The sequence below is a fragment of the Scyliorhinus torazame genome, chromosome 5 (genome assembly GCF_047496885.1).
Source record: "Scyliorhinus torazame isolate Kashiwa2021f chromosome 5, sScyTor2.1, whole genome shotgun sequence".
In the NCBI taxonomy this organism is placed as follows: Eukaryota; Metazoa; Chordata; class Chondrichthyes; order Carcharhiniformes; family Scyliorhinidae; genus Scyliorhinus; species Scyliorhinus torazame.
The window spans coordinates 244,074,875-244,094,287 of record NC_092711.1 but is presented as its reverse complement, the minus strand read 5'-3'; the positions used below and the strand labels follow the sequence as shown (position 1 = coordinate 244,094,287).

The 19,413-nt window shown below is 44.4% G+C and overlaps 1 protein-coding gene and 1 long non-coding RNA gene across 2 annotated transcripts in view; one reads left to right on the top strand and one right to left on the bottom strand.

The window, feature by feature from the left end:
• LOC140420995 (uncharacterized) overlaps window positions 1-2,964 on the bottom strand; it is a 41,314-nt gene extending 38,350 nt beyond the window's left edge. Inside the window, exon 1 of the long non-coding RNA XR_011946650.1 lies at window positions 2,847-2,964. This is a non-coding gene — a long non-coding RNA (uncharacterized lncRNA). The remainder of the gene's footprint in view (window positions 1-2,846) is intronic.
• cited1 (Cbp/p300-interacting transactivator, with Glu/Asp-rich carboxy-terminal domain, 1) lies at window positions 670-10,414 on the top strand. Its single transcript, XM_072505234.1, has 2 exons — window positions 670-860; window positions 2,859-10,414. The coding sequence occupies exon 2, from the start codon at window positions 2,884-2,886 to the stop codon at window positions 3,337-3,339; it is 456 nt and encodes a 151-aa protein (XP_072361335.1). The 5' UTR covers window positions 670-860; window positions 2,859-2,883; the 3' UTR covers window positions 3,340-10,414.
• Window positions 10,415-19,413: the final 8,999 nt, after the last annotated feature.

Here is a 19,413-nt window from a genome sequence, read left to right as displayed (position 1 = left end):
TGAGAGGCATTGGTCACTCAGAGAATCAAGTGATTAGATAGAACGGCGGGACAGGCTGCAGGAGTCACACGGTCTACTCCTGATCCTATGTTCCCATCCAGCTTTTGAGACCAGAACTACTTAGCATGCACCTTGAATGGACATTTGGCTTTGTTCTTTCAAAGCAGTTATTCCTATTAATTAATTCCCCCCCTCCCCCTCCCCCTCCACCCCCCCCCCCCCCTCCCCTCTCTTCCAGTGACTTTGCTTTGATTGGAGGAATCCTCTGGAAAAGCTGCACATCAACAAACAGGACGATCCAGGCCAGGTTTTGCAGTCGTCCCACTCGGTTACATTTGCACGTTGTGCCAGTGAATGCTGATGGGGGCTAGGTCAGAATAACGTTGAGAGACCAGAGACAACCTCTTTCATTGCAAGTGGGGATTCATAGAGGGAGCGGTGTATAGATTTGCTGGGCAGAGAGAATTGGATCAAGCGCAGATCATTCAGATTGAGATATTCTTTGGGAACGGGTCTCCCCAGCTCCTGGCAACTCGAGTCAGGTCATTGCCCAGGAGAAAGCCTGCACGCCTGTCGCTGCAAGTGGTCCAGCTCGTCAAATTGAACGGTGGTACCAACAACTCCGGATCCGACTCAGAACTCAATCTGTTCACCCCCATTTGCTGCTGAGCCCTCACTTCGAGGGGGATTTCTCCAGGTCGGATCAGCGGGAGCTCCAGCACCAACCCGGCAGGGGACAGGATCTCATCGCACAGAAAGTGGGCATTTGGAGGTCACGTCCTCGGAGTGGTGGAGGGGTTGTTATGTCTGCACCCTGAATCGGATCGACAGAGTGTCTCGGGCAACCAACCTTGCAGAAGGTAAGACTGAACACCGCTCACGCCTTTGTTTCATGCTCAGCACATATTCGCAATCATTTGAATGAAGTGCAGACTAGATTATCAAGCTAACTGCTCAGTAGCGAGTGTTCAACTTTAAGGAGCTGTCGGCTTGGCCGTTTAGCAGTGGCGAGCTTCTCCTCTGCAAAAGTAGCTTCCATCGACATGCTTGCTGGTTGGAAATATACCTCGTGAGATTAGTCCCGGGTTTGAAACACAACATGGCCAGTCTGGGTGAATCACAAAATAAAACATATGTATGTATCTAGACTAATGTCTACATCTTTAATCCTTGCAATATGTTTATCCTGCAATTTATGTAATAATGGTTGACAAGGTCCGATATATCGATATTACAAAAATATTGTCCAATTAGGGCTTATTAGAAGATTTTAAATGTTTGTTATATGGGTTTTTTAGGCTTTGAAGAGTTCAGTAAAACACTAGCAAGGTGCTTGCAACGGGAGGCAAGCTCGGGAGTACTGTTATAGCAGAATGTTAGAGTAGATTAACGGGGATAATCGAAACACAAAAATGGTCCCAAGTGATGAGAATAGCAGGCGATGTTAAAAGAGAATATAAGAAAAACACTCTGCCCTTGTCACAGCAGCAGAGGGCTTCGTGAAAGAAGTCTGAATTCTGGAAAGCGGAAATAGTGTGAAACGAAGGTGAAAATTAAAATGTCACCGCAGAATGAAAATGTTTGGAAATATCCACCAAACTTTGACCGGTTTCCCATTATTTGTTGCGCACCCAGCAGACCATCTTAAAGTCAGTGTGGCAGATGTCTTTGATGGGTTAAAGGGATTTAGCACTTGTAATTCCTCTGGATCACATGATATATATCCCCAGGAGTCTCGCGGAACTGGTTGTCATTACTTAGGGTTACAAACTCTGGTTCGGGCAATTGATTCCCGGAGCATTGAGCAATGAATAGGCTCACTGCTTTATGGCGACTCAACAAGCAACTTTCATCTGATCACGTAGGATTTGGGGGGAATTTTGCAGGAAGTGCACTAGTGTTCTGGAAGAACCCAGCAAATTGATCCATATTGCCGTGAAGACCGCAAACCCATGTCTTAAGGGCGGGTGGTGGTGTGTGCGTGGGGGTGGGGGTGGGGGTGGGGGGGATAACCTCATGGACGTTTATAAAATGACATTGACACTGTAACCCCAGACATCTATTTTAAATCAAGCCAGGGAAGTAAAATCAGGGGACAGACGTAAAGTTAAATGAAAAATAAAAATACTTAAGCGATACACAGTTGACATTCCCAGAAGCATTGGGCGATCCAATAATTGGTTAAATTATTGAAGAGGGCGAGGGCCAGCCACCTTCACTGATCCTGCACTTTTCTCGTGAATGAAGAGGTTAGGCTGGTCTTTTCAACATTCCTTCAGTTAGATTAGGTTCGGTTGTCTACACGAGTTACACTTGAATTAGATTTCAGTGACGGCATTCTGTCTGCACAGCCTGGAGATGTCACTTTCACATGAACTGCACCTTTGAAAATGTCTCAACAACCTCACTTGGACCCAACTGTTAGCTGACCGCCAATCAGGTCCCAAACGCCACTCGCCACTGAGAGCTAGACCAGCAACAGCAATCTTTTTTTTTGCCCTGAAACGTGATCAATAAAAAAAAATCGACCTTCAAGTTGCATTTAACGGTGTCAGTCTGTAGAAGACCTGGCAAAAGCAGTGTGAAACACACTGATACTAATTCCGAATGGTAACATGTTGCAGCACAGCGATTAGAGACATTTAAAAGGTCCCAGGGTGAACACATTTCTGGTATCTGCTCTTTACTGAAAGTGCAGTGTTTGTTTTTGAGACTCTCTCCCTGGAATGTTGCTAATTTAAAGTAGCCTTATCGGACTGGAAACCTGTTTCTCTCCCTCCAGACCTGCTGACCCACCATCAAAACCATAGTGTTCTGGGTCTAATGTTAATTAAAAGTTGTTTTACCCTCTCCCACAGGTTTTTGGCTGATCTGAGTGGGTCGATGAGTTCTGTGGTGTGCCCGGGACTGAAGGAACGGGAAGCGGTCACCATGCTGCACTATGGAGAGACGGTCACTCGCAGCAGGGTCCCCAGCGGCAACACTGGGCAGTTCACCTCGGGGCTGATGGCCTCTTCGTGCGGGGCCCAGCAGCAGCAGTTCAGCCTGCACAGTCCGCAGCTGCTGGCCAGCTTCCAGCTGCAGAAACTCAACAGCCAGTACCACAGCTCTGCTCTGCAGCCCGCTCCAGCCCCCGGGGATAGCCAGGCACCGGCTGCTCCTCAGCCCCCAGCCTCACCGGGGATCATCGACACCGACCTCATCGACGAGGACGTGCTCATGACCCTGGTGCTGGATCTGGGCTTGGACCGAGTGGACGAGCTGCCCGAACTCTGGCTGGGGCACAACGAGTTCGATTTCACCTCGGATGCAACTCCGGGCAACGTGGTGACCTGCTGACAGCGAGCCAGCCTGGCCAGATTGCTACTTATAAATATATATATATATATGTATGAATTGATTGAAACAGAACTGAGCTGACAATGCATTCGGTTCTCTATTTACAACCTGCACCATTACTGTATACTCAGATAGCGAACTGGCTTGTTGTTTGCCAAGTGTTATGTCCTTATCCAACCTGATTGTCATTTGTCAAGGGAAGGTTTCCCCCACTGACCCAGCCAGTGTGGATGAAGGAGATTCCCTCGCAGGACACCAGTGAGATGGTTTTTTACACAAACCTAGCAGGCACTTCGAAATCCTAATTTATGAGAAACGCAAAAGGATCGATGATCTTGTTTGATGTGCCTTACACAAAAAGTTCTTGCTGGGTTTTTTTTTCACCTGGGAGTTGGAGATAATTCATCGTAAACGTTCCCTTAAATGTTCCACCAGCCTCATCCCAACTCTTCATTTTGAAGGCAGCTGTTTTTTTTTTAAAGACACTGAGCTGAGGGGAACACACTAAACCTCTTGTGAACAAAAATGGCAGAGGGCTGTGTTGGACTTCTGAAGATGCCGTGTTTAAACGGGATTGGGATGGGTGATGGCATAAGGACCTTGTCTCACCAGTCCACACTGCCAAACACCAACTGTTTTATTGAAGTTGAACACCGATATTGACATAAACTTGATGTAGTTCCTTTTGGATTGTGAGAGAAGCTCTGTACTACCATGTCCTAACTGATAGGGAGAAAAGGGTTCAAGCCTCTCCTTCAGGCTATTTCTGGGTCCAGTCAATTGCCTTGCCCCTCCTCGCCTTATCAGTTGTGTAAGAACTGGTTAAAGAAACACAAAAAAGTGGCGCAGTGGTTAGCACGGCTGCCTCATGGCACCGAGGACCCGGGTTCGGCCCCGGGTCAGTGTCCGTGTGGAGTTTGCACATTCTCCCCATGACTGCATGGGTTTCACCCCCACAACCCGAAAATGTGCAGGGTAGGTGGATTAGTCATGCTAAATTGCCCCTTAATTTAAAAAAAAAGAAACACAAAAATAGTAGATAGCAAATTACCAAATGCGGCAGAAAGTTTACTGTTCAGGGTGAAATTAGAGGGGCAACAGTGGCCATTATCCCATGACATATTCACTGTCGAGCATTCAAGCTTCCTCTCCATTATGGCTGAAGTGAGTCCAGTTCATTTCAGTGTTGTGGCATTTATATAGGTCCGATACATGCTGTATATATACTAGGCATGTATAACAATGGTAGTACTGATGGTGCTATGTTCCCGGTCAGAAAGGGGAGGCACATAGAGACACTTCTCCCCAATAAGGAGTGAAATTCAGAATGTCAGTAATTCACTGTGGACAATGCTTGTGCCCCTTGTGGTCAGTTTCAAAATGATACTGGCAGAATCCTGAGAAGTTACCTGGCTCCTTTCCCCATTCCCGAGCTGTGCTATTGTATGATATACAAAGTGCCAATGGGAGAAGGTGTTAGATCCACCCTATTGGACATTTAGGTTCCATGAGGTAATTAAAACAAAAATAAATTTAGAGTACCCAATTCTTTTCTTACAATTAAGCATGGGCAATTCACCCACCATAGATATCCTTTTGGGTTGTGGGGATGAGACCCACGCAGACACGGGGAGGATGTGCAAACTCCACATGCAGTGACCAGGGGCTGGGATCGGACCCCGGTCCTCGGTGCTGTGAGGCAGCAGTGCTAACCACTGAGCCACCGTGCTGCCCCTTTTCCATGAGGTAATATAATAAGCCAAGTAACATGGAGGTAGGGCATGGATCTGCATTGCAATTCAATGCTCAGTGAAGCTTATTACTCAGTTAGTCATTGGAGAGAAGGCTTGGGAGTGTTAGATGCTTTCCTCCGGGAGGGAGGAGAATTCAAAATCAGCCAATCAGTCCTCACACCCCACTCACGAGCTGGTTATGGAGCACCATGTGTACACACGAATTAGGAGCCGGAATAGGCCACTCGGCCCCTTGAGCCTGCTCCACCATTCAAAAAGATCATGGCTAATCTGATTGTAACCTCAATCCCACATTCTTGCCTATAACCTATAACCTATCACCCCTTTGTTAATCAAGAATCTATCTAACTCTGCCTTAAAAGTATTCAAAGACTCTACTTCCACTGTCTTTTGAGGAAGAGTTACAGACTCTCTGGAAAAGAAAATCTCTCCTCGTCTCTGTCCTCTATGAGCGATCCCTTATTTTTAAACGCTGACCCCTTGTTCTAGATTCTCCAACAAGAGGAAACTTCCTCTCCACATCCGCCCTGTCAACATCCCTCAGGATCTTAAATATTTTGATGAAGCCACTCTTCTAAACTCTAGTAGATACAAACCTAACCACTCCAACCTTTCCTCCTAAAATGTTCGCTCATTCCTGATATTAGTCAGTGAACCTTCTCTGAACTGTTTCTAACACATTTACATCTTTCTTAAATAAGGTGACCAATACTGTGACACAATACTCCAGATGTGATCTCACCAATGTTCTGTACTACTGAAGCACAACCTCCCTACTTTTGTAATCAATTCCCCCACAATTAACTATAACATTATATCAGCTTTCCTAAATACTTGCAGTACCTGTATACAAACCGTTTGTGCTTCATGCACTAGGCCACCCAGATCCCTCTGCACCTCAGAGCTCTGCAATCGCTCACTTTTTTTAAAAAAAGCTTATTTTTATTCTTCCTATCAAATGGACAATTTCACATTTACCCACATTATTTTCCATTTGCCAGATCTTTGCCCATTCACCCTATATATGTCCCTTTGTAGCCTCCTTACATCCTCTTCACTATTTACCTTCCTACCTATCTTTGTAACGTCAGCAAATTTAGCAACCATATCATCAGTCCCTTCATCCAAATCATTTATACAAACTGTAAAAAGTTGAGGCCTGGCAGTGAGCCCTGTGGCACTTCACTTATCACATCCTGCCAACCAGAAAAAGACCCATTATGCCAACTCTGTTTTCTGTTAGCTAGCCAATCTTCAATTCTGGCCAATATGTTACCCCTGCACCATGAGCTTATATTTTCCACAATAACCTTTGAGGAGGCACCTTATCAAATGTCTTCTGGAAATCTAAGTACAGTACATCCACTGGCTCCCCTTTATCCACAGAACATGACTCCTTCAAAGAACTCCAATAAATTGGATAAACCGATTTCCGTTTCACCAAACCATGTTGACTCTGCCTGATTGCCTTGAATTTTTCCAAGTGCACTGCTACAATATCATTAATAATAGTTTCCAACATTTCACCTGTGACAGATGTTAGGCTAACAATCTGCTTTCTGTCTCCTTTTAAAAAAACAAAAATTTAGAGTACCCAATTATTATTTTTCCAATTAAGGGACAATTTAGCATGGCCAATCCACCTAAACAGCACATCTTTGGGTTGCGGGGGTGAAACCCATGCACTCACGTGCAAACTCCACACGGACAGTGACCCAGGGCCGGGATTCAAACCCGGGTCTTCAGCACTGCAGTCCCAGTGCTAACCACTGCACTACATACCACCCCCTCCTTTTTGAATGAAGGAGTTACATTTCCTATTTTCCAATCTAATGGAACCTTCCCTGAATCTAGGGATTTTTGAAAAATTAAAACCAACGCATCACCTATCTCATTAGCCACTTCTTTCAAGACCTTAGGATGAAGTGCATCCAGACCTGGGGATTTGACAGCCCACAGAACCAACAATGCTCTCAATATCACTTCCCTGGTGTTTGCAATTTTCCTGAGTTCCTCGCTCCCTTCCATTTCCTGACTTACAGATATTCCTGGGATGTTACTGGTGTCCTGTATAGTGAAGAGCAATGCAAAATACCTGTTTAATTCATCTGCAATAGCCCTATTCCCCAAACACACTTTCTAGAGGACCAGTGCTCACTTTGGTCACTCTTATTTAAATACCTATAGAAACTCTTACTGTCCAACTTTATATTACTGGCTAGATTCTTCTTGCACTTTAGTTTTTTCCTCCTTATCAATCTTGTTGTTGTTGTTTGTTCTTCGTATTCCTTCCAATCTTCTGACCTGTCCTTGTACAAATATATGCTTTTTCTTTATGTTTAATACTGTCGTTAACTTTTTTAGTTACCACAGATGATGGGCCCTCCCTTTGGGATTTTTTTTTCTCATTGGAATGTATCTATAGCCCTTTAAATGTCTGCAATGGGACTCTATTGATCTATCCCGTAAGCACATTTGCCACTTCACTTCAGCTAGTTTTGCTTTCATGCCCTTATTTAAATTTAAAATACTAGTCTTGGACGCACTCCCCTCTCTCTCAAACTGAATGTGAAATAAAATCATATTATGATCACTGCTCCTCGGGGTGCCTTCACTATGAGGTTATCAATTAATCCTATCTCACTGCACGATGCCAGCTGCCCTCTGGTTGGCTCCAGAACGTGCTGTTCTAAGAAACTATCTCAAAAACATTCTGTGAACTCCTCATCTAGGCTACCTTTGCCAATCTGGTTTTGCCAGTCTATAAATTGATTAAAATCCCCCATGATTATCATCATTGTAAAAGAGGGACTTCTAAAAAAAATATTTTGTGTGATGAAGGAGCCTCTATCAAAGACAGAATTTGTTGCCCATTCCTAATTGTCCAGGCACTGAGTTGCATGCCAGGCAATTTCAAAGGGCAGCTAAGAGTCAACCGTGTTTCTGGAGTCACATGTAGGCCCAACTAGGTAAAGATGTTAGTGAACCAGATGGATTTTTACGACAATTGCTGATGGTTGCCATGGTCACCATTACTGAGACTAGCTTTAAATTCAGACTTATTAATTGAATTCAGATTCTACCAGCTGCTGTTGTAGGTTCTGAATCTATGTCCCCAAAGCATTAGTCTGGGCTGTTGTATAACTAGGTCAGTGACATTACCACTGCACCATCATCTCCCCTTAAGCTTGTTAATCTCCTTTTAAGATTAAGGCTGCTTGTCAGCTCTCTTGTTTTCGTAATGGAGTTGGGAGTGTCACCAGTGAAGAGAAGAAACAGAAATTCTAATTGTCAAGGTGAATGGGAAAGCAAGGATAAAGAGAAGGAAATCTTATAAAATATTTTGAGCAATAAAGCTGGGTAATTGAATGAATAAATTCAATGTTACCTCCAGGTGGAGAGATGAGCACTGGAAATGTAAAGAAAGCCGGTGGTTACGATCTGGAAAGCCTGTAAAGGCGGTAGAGGCAGACTCAGACATGGTTTTCAAAAGGGATTTGGAATAAGTACCTGAAGGAGAAAATAAATTGCAGGGCTATGGGGAGTGAGACTAGTTACAATGCTGTTTCAAATAACTGGCACAGCTTACTAGACTGAATGTCCTGTGTTGTAACCATTTATCTATAATTTTATTCTATAAATCTTACAATTGATTAAGTGCAAACAATACATTTAATGGGAAACCGTTTTCTAGAAATATTCCGAAGAACACAGATTTGATGAGTTAATCTGGATATTCAGCAAATGTCAATCAGTCACTTGAGCATAATATAATTGTGATGGAAATAACCTCTTCCCTACCAGGGGGCTTAAGAGCAGTTTCTCTTGAATAAATATATGAAGTTTCTCTTACCATTCCCAGTTTTTAATAATAAAAATAGAAAATACTGGAAGTACTCAGCAGGTCAGGCAGGCATCATCAGCGGAGAGAAAAAGAGTTCAGGGGATGAATTTTACGTGCCCGCAGTAGGCGAGCTCCCCGCAAGGGGGACACATAAAATGGGATGTGCACCCAACCCACCTTCTTCCTACTTACCACTGAACTCACCCCTATAATACAGGGTGGGGGAACGGCGGGAACAGAAATTGGCAGCCCACATGCTATATTAAAATTATGGATCAGGGGCCAATTAGACTTGTTATCAAGTCTATCGGCCCGAATAATATGCTGCCCAGGCCATAATATGTTTGCCGTGGGCAGCAGGGCAGGTATGGAAAGCCCGATTTTTAAAAAAAAATTAAAAATAATTTTTTTTTTTTAAACCTCAAATGGTTAACGGGTGGGTTGGAAGGGGGAATGGGGTAGATTTTCTGAGGCTGCCTTTTGCCTCTTAGACTGAAGCCCCCTTTTCTTCTCACCCTCTCCCCCGCCATCACCCCAAACACTTCCAAACCCTCTTGACTCAAGGCCCCAGATTTACCTGCTCCGTGGATCCTATGCCTCAGGCTCCTCACTTCAGCTGCTCCGGGCAGCTGCCAGTGGCACCCTCCTGGTGCTGCCCAGACTGATGGAGCTGCTGGCCAATCCCGATTAGCTGGCAGCTCCGGAGGGCAGGATCTCTGCCCCATTGAGGGTCCCACTGAGCTCTGATTAATGAACCCCGCAGTGCTTTATTGCTGTGGAGTTGGTTGAGGCGAAGCCTGACGACGTGGTTTCCGGAAGGGGGTAGGGGTGCCATCAACACCCTGTATTATTCTGCCCAATGTTTCAGGTCATTGTGACCCTTCAGAATAGTTCTAATGAAAGGTCACAGAGCTGAAACATTAACACTGTTTCTCTCTCCCTCCAGAAGCTACCTGACCTGCTGAGTATTTCTAGCATTTTCAGTTTTTAGTTCAGATTGGCAGGATCTTCCGCATTTTGCTTTTACTTTAATGTTTAATTCACACTAGTTTGGACTTTAAACAACTACACACGTTACTCCTATCCTTTTTCCTGCCTTTGTTGTTCTGTAGATATTTAAAGCAGAGATAAAGTGAGAAAAATACCTTAATATCTTGCACCACAGTTTCAAAAGATTTCCAGAAGTTTGAAGAAAATTCTGCAAATTTTTAATACTTGTTTATAGCACAAAAAAGACTTGTAATGACCATATCTAAGGTGGAACATTTTATACAATATAATGCTGTCAACTTAGACATTCTCACAGGGTTATTTGCTGTTGGACCGATGACAAATGTACACACTGAAAAAATCTAGATGATCTAAAACTATGGCACTTTGTCTTATTGTGGGTGAAATGTTGTAGAACTGTTTAAAATATCCCAAAGTTATTTTACCAGCACTGTTACTTAATAAACATACAATTTGTCATATAGAATTGAAGAGTGTGAAGCATCTCATTTCGTAGATTTAATCATTTGTTAGTGCATTTTTCAGCACAATACTTCATGATCCTGATTGTGACTTTTGGAACATATATTATTCTGGGGTATGTGTAATGAGAAATCACAGAATTGTTCTTTCAGTCCGCTAATTTGCTTTCTTTTTTGGCAAGAATTTCTCCCTGCTATTGGGGTGGGAACCGAGGTGCATGGGCACATTATTTCATGGCGTCGCCCAGGAGCCATTTTGGATAAGGCCAGATCAGCTGTGGAACGCTACCCGCCCACAAGCAGCAGGTAGCCAATTTAGGTAATTGAAAGGTCATTTAAGGCCTTGGATCAGAGGCCGACTGAACTTTTCAATGGGTTCCTCCACATAATTGGCAACATATTAATTTTTTTAAATAATCTTTATTGTCACAAGTAGGCTTACATTTACAATGCAATGAAATTACTGTAAAAACATGGCAGCTGCCCAGAGGCAGACTCCTGTAGCAGGCCAATGGGGGCAGTGCTTCAAGGAAGACAGTGAGGACCTTCCCCACCTACCTGGCCACAGCTGCGGCCACAGGTTCCCTCTCCACTACAGGGCCCAGCAGCCCTGGTCATTTTTTATTTTATGTCAGATTTTTTAAAGTTACTGATGGAGGGCAGTGGGGGCTGGTGCTCATGATAGAGGAGCCCTCTATCTTCCTTACCCGCAACAGTATTCTGCAGTTCCTTCCATGCTGTGGTGTACTTTGAGGTGCTTATTTCAGGATAGTTGGCGTAGTGTTCACAGAGCCCACAAAATAGCTTGAACTAAAACAAACTTGAACACTGCTAACTTGGATTCGACACATACTCCTAAAGAATACACAGTTGATTAATAACATCTAAACTACACTCATCTACAGCTAATCTCACTACTGGTTTAAATATGATCTGTACTCACTTATACTATCTGTGCTTCTGACTCTCACTAGCTAACCCCTGCACATACTCTCCCACAAGGCTTAGCATTACTGCCTTATATAGATGTAACAGTTGCTCCCTCTAGTGGCTACTCCCAACACTTCATTAACCCTTGCAGCACTGACTGCAGTACTGACAGTTATGATAATACCACACATGCTGGAGGGCCTCCAACTTCAAGAGACCACCCACTGTCTTTAAATGGACAGCGAGCCATTGCTCTGTCCACTAATTGACAACACAGAAAATGCTGGCCTAACCAGTGACGCCCATATCCCGTAAATGAATAAAAAAACAAAAGTAATTGAATAAACAAGACCAAATCATTGTCAGGTGACTATTCCTGACGTGGAATGGATCAGGATCTGCATTTGACCCCAATGGTGGTGGTCCTGACCCAAAATTTTAAATCCTGTCCTATATCTAAATGTTATCTTTTAATCTATTCTTTTTCTCCTCACTCTCATCATTCTGTGTCCTGTATTTTTGTCTTCTTATCCCTCTCTCTCTCTTGCCACTCTGTGCCTCCTCTTTTGTTTCACTTATCTGGCAAATACTTTGAAGTGTATTATCTAGGCGTTTCTCACTTATTGATATGCAACATAAATTCGAACTTTAATGATAATGCCTGTATCTTGATGCATTTAAAATGCCAATTCACATGGAATAAATTTGGAAAACGTTGGTGCAGCGCATTGGAACTCCAAATAATTCTGTCCTAGAATGGTAGGGCGTTAGTTGATATCCATGAAGCCTCACTCTGCGAACTCTCAGGTGGAACCGACAGCTATGTGCTGTCAATAGACAACATTGGAGGATGAGTGACGTGCATGCGCTTCCCATTTTCTGACTCAAAAGTGATGTACTTTGCAAGCTGTGGGAGAAGGCTGGGGTTAGCTTGGAAAAACCTAAGTAATGAAGAAGAAGATAGGGTACATTATAAATAGCTGGATAGAAAATCTTTACTTGCACTGTTTCTAACAGTTACACTGGCAGTTACAGCGCAAAAGCTTTTCTATGATGTTGTATTATTTCACCCAGGCCTTAAAATGGCACCATGAGATTCTCGTTTGCTAATGCTTCATGCATTCACCAGAAATTCCTCTTTCTTCTATTTGAGCGAAGATTTCTATCTTTCAACGATTTATCTGTGCCGAATGTTCATGCTAAAGTGCTGAACTATAGCAGAGTATATGTTAGAGATGTTGCAGAAGACAAATGATTAGGAATTATTAACAATAATCTATTAGGACAGTTAGCACTTATTCTAAAGGATTTTGAATCTATATAGTGGAGTACATTATAAATTTAGGATACCCAATTCTTTTTTTTCCGATTAAGGGGCAATTTTGCGTGGCCAATCTACCTACCCTGCACATCTTTGGATTGTGACGGTGAAACCCATGCAGACACAGGAAGAATGTGCAAATGACACATGGTCAATGACCCGCGATCGGGATCAAACCCGGTCCTCGGCACCATGAGGCAGCAGTGCTAACCACTGCGCCGCTGTGCTGCCCCAACATAAAAAATTAACAAACGTGTTTTTCCAACTCGACCTAAGGACCAGACACATCTAACGGGTCTGGCACCAAATGGGAAGTTAGGGAGGGATCCATAGAAAACTGAAGGGTAGATAAGAGTAGATAACACTCTGGGTGCATATAACTTAATGTAAAATTTAAAGCAGACATGATCTAATGTAAACAATATCCTCACATACATAACCTTGATAACCATATTCTGTATAAATGTCACCTGATTCTGTACGTTGGCAGAGTCAGCTCCAGAGGTCTATCTCTAAAGCTGGGCTCTCCCAACGCGTTGGTCAATAAATGATCATTCTGTACCTGAGACTCCTCTGGTTAATTATGTGGAAAGGAGAAAAGCAACAACAGAGTCATGCTTGGCTGGGACATTGGTCTGATCAGATTATATGTTGATTATCGTATCCAGATCAGGATATAAGGGTTACGTTCAAACCGTGGAAATACTGCCATGAACCACGGCAAGACAGATTACCAGAATCAGAAAAGATATCCGTGAGGAAAGAATGACAAAAAATGGGGATTTTCAGTCTTAAAAGAGGACAATAAGGTACTTCTATAGAGATGTAGAAAAGACGTTTGCGAGTCTGGGAGCGCTGACGGAAAAATATGGGTTGCCCCAAGGGAATGCATTTCGGTACATGCAATTGAGGGCTTTTGCGAGGCAACAGGTGAGGGAATTCCCGCAGCTCCCGACGCAGGAGGTGCAGGATAGAGTGATCTCAGAGACATGGGTGGGGGAAGGTAAGGTGTCGGACATATACAGGGAAATGAGGGACGAGGGGGAGATCATGGTAGATGAGCTGAAAGGGAAATGGGAAGAAGAACTGGGGGAGGAGATTGAGGAGGGGCTGTGGGCTGATGCCCTACGTAGGGTAAACTCATCGTCCTCGTGTGCCAGGCTAAGCCTGATACAATTCAAGGTGTTACACAGGGCGCATATGACTGGAGCACGGCTTAGTAAATTTTTGGGGGTAGAGGCTAGGTGTGCGAGATGCTCGTGAGGCCCAGCGAATCACACCCACATGTTCTGGTCATGCCCGGTGCTACAGGGGTTCTGGGTGGGGATGGCAAAGGTGCTTTCGAAGGTGGTGGGGGTCCGGGTCGGACCAAGCTGGGGGTTGGCTATATTTGGGGTTGCAGAAGAGCCGGGAATGCAGGAGGCGAGAGAGGCTGACGTGTTGGCCTTTGCGTCCCTAGTAGCCCGGCGCAGGATATTGTTAATGCGGAAGGAAGCCAAACCCCCGGGTGTGGAGACCTGGATAAATGACATGGCAGGGTTTATAAAGTTAGAACGGATTAAGTTCGTGTTAAGGGGTTCGGCTCAGGGGTTCACCAGGCGGTGGCAACCGTTCGTCGATTACCTCACAGAAAGATAGAGGGAATGGAAAAGAAGTAGACAACAGCAGCAACCCAGGGGGGAGGGGGGAGGGGGGGGGAGGAATCGGACGGATTCTTAGAGATGTTATTGTATATGTATAATATGTATAGGTATTTGTTATAGGTAATTCTATATTGGATTGTATTTTTGGAGAGTATTTATTTTGGACAAGGCAGTTGCCATTCAGTTTTGTTCTTGTTTTTGTTTATATATTATTTATTTATTTGTTTAAAACTGGCCACTGTTATTTATATTGCTTTATTGTTGTGTAAAAGAAACACTATGTACTGTTATGTTTGGCCAAAAATCTTGAATGAAATATATTTTTAAAAAAAAGAGATGTAGAAAAGGTAAATTCTATACATTACTTCAAATTAAATATTTTACACAAATGATAGTATTTACGAGTAAGTAATAGTACATACAATTTGGACCAAAGACCTCAATTGTGCAAATGAGGGTCTGGTTTAGCACAGTGGGCTAAACAGCTGACTTGTAATGCAGAACAAGGCCAGCAGCGCAGATTCAATTCCTGTACCAGCCTCCCCTTTTAAGACTGAAAATAATGTGGTGACTCGGGGCTTCATTGAAGCCTACTTGTGATAATAAGTGATTATTATTATTGTGCAACCTGTGGCAATCGTCCTCCACAATTATTAATACTGCTAACTTCTGGGTGGGCAGGGGAGTAAGTATAAAAATATAAAAACCTATGGCCCAGATCATAAAGAGTATTGGGAAATGTCTTCCCTATTTTTTAAAGATAATCAGCAGAAGACTAATTCACCACTAATGTATTTAATTAATCTCCCCACTCAATATCTTCCAATGCCTTTAGAGACATAGGGTACTGGTCTTGAAAAAACAATTTATGATGGTGCCAAAAATCATACACTAATAGCCCATTACATACCACAAACCCTACAATAGCACTGACTGACAAAAATATATCCATCTCTCGCCCAAAAGTTATTATTTATTTATAAATTTAAAGTATCCAATTCATTTTTTTCCCAATTAAGGGGTAATTTTGAGTGACCAATCCACCTACCCTGCACATCTTTGGGTTGTGGGGGTGAGACCCACGTAGACACAGGGAGAATGTGTAAATTCCACATGGACAGTGACCTGGGGCTGGGATTGAACCGGGTCCTTGGCGCTGTGAAGCAGCAGTGCTAAACATTGTGCCACTGTGCCGCCCCTTCTTATGCTAAATTTAGCCTTCTCTAGGCTCAGAAACTCCATTGTCTCCCAGCCATACTGAGGCACTGACCTCTACCCCCAATAGAATCCGCCTCCTCGCCACCAGCGAGGCGAAGGCTAAGACATTCACCCCGTCCCTTTCTGGAGCTCATGAATGTTTGAGAGTGGCCTTGAAGCATTTCCTCTGCCCTCCTGGGTCTCACTTGCTGTTTCGAAGCTCTAAGTAGAGTGCTTGTTCCGGGAATCTCGCGTTAGGCATGCGGACGATGTTTCCGCCCAGCAGAGTTAATCAAAGGGGGCTCAATGCTTCAATGCTGGGATGTTGGCCTGAATGAGAATACTGATGTTGGTGAGCTTATCCTGTCAATGTATTTGCAGGATCATACGGAGGCAGTGCTGGTGGTACTTCTCCAGGGTTTTGAGGTGCCTGCTGTATATACTCTCAGAGCTGCATAGGAGGGCAAGGATAACTACTGCTCCGTAGACAGTGAGCTTGGTGCCAGATCTAAGTTCCTGGTCTTCAAATACTCTCTTCCTCAGGTGACCGAAGGCTAGACTGGCACATTCAAGGTGGTGTTGAACCTAATTGTTAATGTCTGCACTGTTAACAGTAGGCTGCCTAGGTATGAAGAATGATCCATGTTGTCCAAGGCCTTATTGTGAATTTTGATAACCGTGACATAATACTGTGTGGCGGAGACAGGTTCGTAGAGGACCTTTGTCTTACAGATGTTCAGTATAAGGCCCATGCTCTCGTACACCTCAGTGAAAGTGTGATGATTGCTTGCATTCAGCCTCTGAGTATGCGCAGATGCAAGCATTGTTTGCATATTGTAGTTCAATGACAGATTCCCGTTAGTTCTGTAGTTCAGCTCCACTCCAGCAGAGCTTGCTGAGGGTAAGATGGCGCATTGCAGGCAGCACAGTGGTGCAGTGGTTAGCACCACTTGCCCCTTAATTGGAAAACATTGATTGGGTACTCTATATTTAAAAAAAAAAGATGAAGCATTGCAAAAAGGAAGGTTGAGAAGTACGTCAGTGCGATGACATAGCCTTGTTTGATCCGAGTTTGAATGAGAATTGGGTCTGTGGTTGAACCAATGGTCAGTATCACAGCTTGCGGGCAGCACGGTGCCGTAGTGGTTTGCATTGCTGCCTCATGGTGCCGAGGTCCCAGGTTCGATCCAGCTCTGGGCCACTGTCCGTGTGGAGTTTGCACGTTCTCCTCATGTTTGTGTGGGTTTCGCCCCACAACCCAAAGATGTGCAGGGTAGGTGCATTGGCCATGCTAAATTGGCCCTTAATTGGAAAAAAATAATTGGGTACTCTAAATTTATTTTAAAAAAGGATCACGGCTTGCATGTCATCATGGAACAGGTGGAGGGTGGTGACAGATCTTTGGGGGCAGTCGAAACGGAGGAGGACGCTCCATAATCCCTCACGGTGTTGAACTCCTTTGTGAGATCAAAGAAGGCCATGTATAAGATTGTTGTGTTCCCTGCATTTCTCTTGTAGATGTCACATGATGAAGATCATGTCTGTCATGCCCCTTAGTGCGTGGAATCTGCATTGTGATTCTGGAAGAAGCTTTTCACCAACAGGGAGAAGGCAATTAAGGAAGACTTGCGATGAACTTCCCTGTGGCCAACGGCAAGGAAATTTCTCTGTAGTTACTGCAGTCAGACTTATCTCCTTTCTTAAAGATGATCATGACTTCGGCATCTCTGAGATCTCCTGGCATGTTCTCCTCCTTCAAGATAATGGAAATTAGGTAAATGTGTTTGTACTATTCGTGCTTCTCCGCCATGTTTTAGTGCTTCAGCGAGAATTCCATCTGCTGTTGGTGCCTTATTGCTCTTTAGCTGTCAGATGCCTTTTCTACCTTGTGGCGTGTTGGGGTTGTGCTGAGATGGTGGTGGGTAGCATGCTGTGGGGTGGAGTTGAGGACATTCGCATTAAAGACAGAGTCTCTGTTAAGGAGGTCTTCAAAGTGCTCTTTCCAATGGGTGCTGACTTCCATTCTGTTCTTAGCCAGCAGTGGGATGAGACCTTGGGTACTTGGGCCAGAGACTGACTTGACTGTGCTAAAGATTTCCTGCCTAAGGCGCCTAGGACCCAGGATCGAATCCCAGCCCTGGGTCACTGTCCGTGCGGAGTTTGCACATTCTCCCCGTGTCTGCGTGGGTTTCACCCCCACAACCCAAAGATGTGCAGGGTAGGTTGATTGGCCACGCTAAATTGCCCCAATTGAAAAAGAAAATAATTGGGTACTCGACTGTGCTAAAGATACCTCGAACGTCCTGGCTGGTTCTCCTGCACTTTTTCTATCCACCATCTGTTCTTTAGATCCCAGGTTTTTTGCTGGACCTCAGTCATCAGCTATCTGTAGAGCTGCTTTCTTTCTCCCGAGTTGTGTTGCTGTTTCAGGTTCATCAGCTTATCAGTTCCTGGATCTCCTGATCGTTCTATTCAAACCAGTCTTGGTGTTTCCTTGGTGTTACCCAAGTGTCTCTTCGCAGGTGCTGATTATGACGGTCTTGAGGGCAGGTGAGGCGCTGTGGACACTCTCCATCTCTGGGTCACCGGGAGTTGGCGGTGAGGCGCTGAAGAGACTCTCTTATCAGGGTCTTTGAGTGCCTCTGCATCTGTTTTCCTGTGGCATTGTTTCAGTTGCCATTGTTGCTTTGGGGCTACATTGATGTTGATCACAGAGTGGATTAGATGATGGTCCATCCAGCAGTTGTTGGCTCCTGTCACGGCGCAGGTAAAATGCATGTCTTTGTGGTCCCTTGCTCGGATGATGACAGAGTCAAACAGGTGCCAGTGCTTAGAGGGAGGGTGTTGCCATGAGGTCTTGTATCGGTCCCTCTGATGGAACAATGTGTTCTAGGCATTTTGTCTGTAGCAGGATACCATTGGTGTTGGATACAGGGCAAGGGGCATACAGCTAACCTGGTCCCATTAGATGGGCTAGGCCTTTATTTGTCCTATTGAGGTCGGCTGCCTTGTTCAACCTGTGTTGCTTATCTTGCAGTGTGCAGCCGGGTTTCCCAGGCCTTGAGAATCCCAGCAGTTGAGTAGAGGGAAGGAAAGCTGAAAGACAAGATCAGTGCCTTTGCAGCACAACCTTTGGACCAGATGAAGCAGGAGTGCTTCCTCTTTGGACCCTCAAGCTCCTCCTAAAAAAAACACCGCAACCGGGATCAGACCTGTCAATGACAAAAGACACAAGCTGCGGAGTTGAAGCACAAGTTCAAAACTGGAAAAGACAAATTTTGAATAGAAATGAGGAAGTTCTTCTCAAGAAGGGTGAGCAGTAGGGGATGTACTGCCATATAAAGTAGGATTTCCAATTCTGTTAGAGTTATTCCATAATCCTTACACATGGATTATTGGAGGTGCTGTCTAGTAGTATTGTCACCGGACGAGTAATCCTTACCTGGTCTGGCCCACTCCAGACCCACAGCAATGTGGTTGACTCTTAACTGCCCCTTAAGGGCAATTAGGGATGAGCAATAAATGCTGGCACAGCCGGCGACACCCACATCCTATGAACGAATTTTAAAAAAACACATTGCAACAGCTTCCTCCATGTGGTGCATTGGTTAGCACCGGGACTGCAGTGCTGAGGACCCAGGTTCGAATCCCGGCCCTGGGTCATTGTTCATGTGAAATTTGCACATTCTCCCCATGTCTAGGTGGGTTTCACCCCCACAACCCAAAAATGTGAAGGGTAGGTGGATTGGCCACGTGAAATTGCCCTTTAATTGGAAAAAAAATAATTGAGTACTCTAAACGTATAATAAAAAAACAGCTTCCTTCGCCCATATTTTTGGCAATGGGACCTGTGTGAGAACCTCTCTGGCTACATCGAGGGCATCTTGAAACCCATCGTACAAGGTACGCCCAG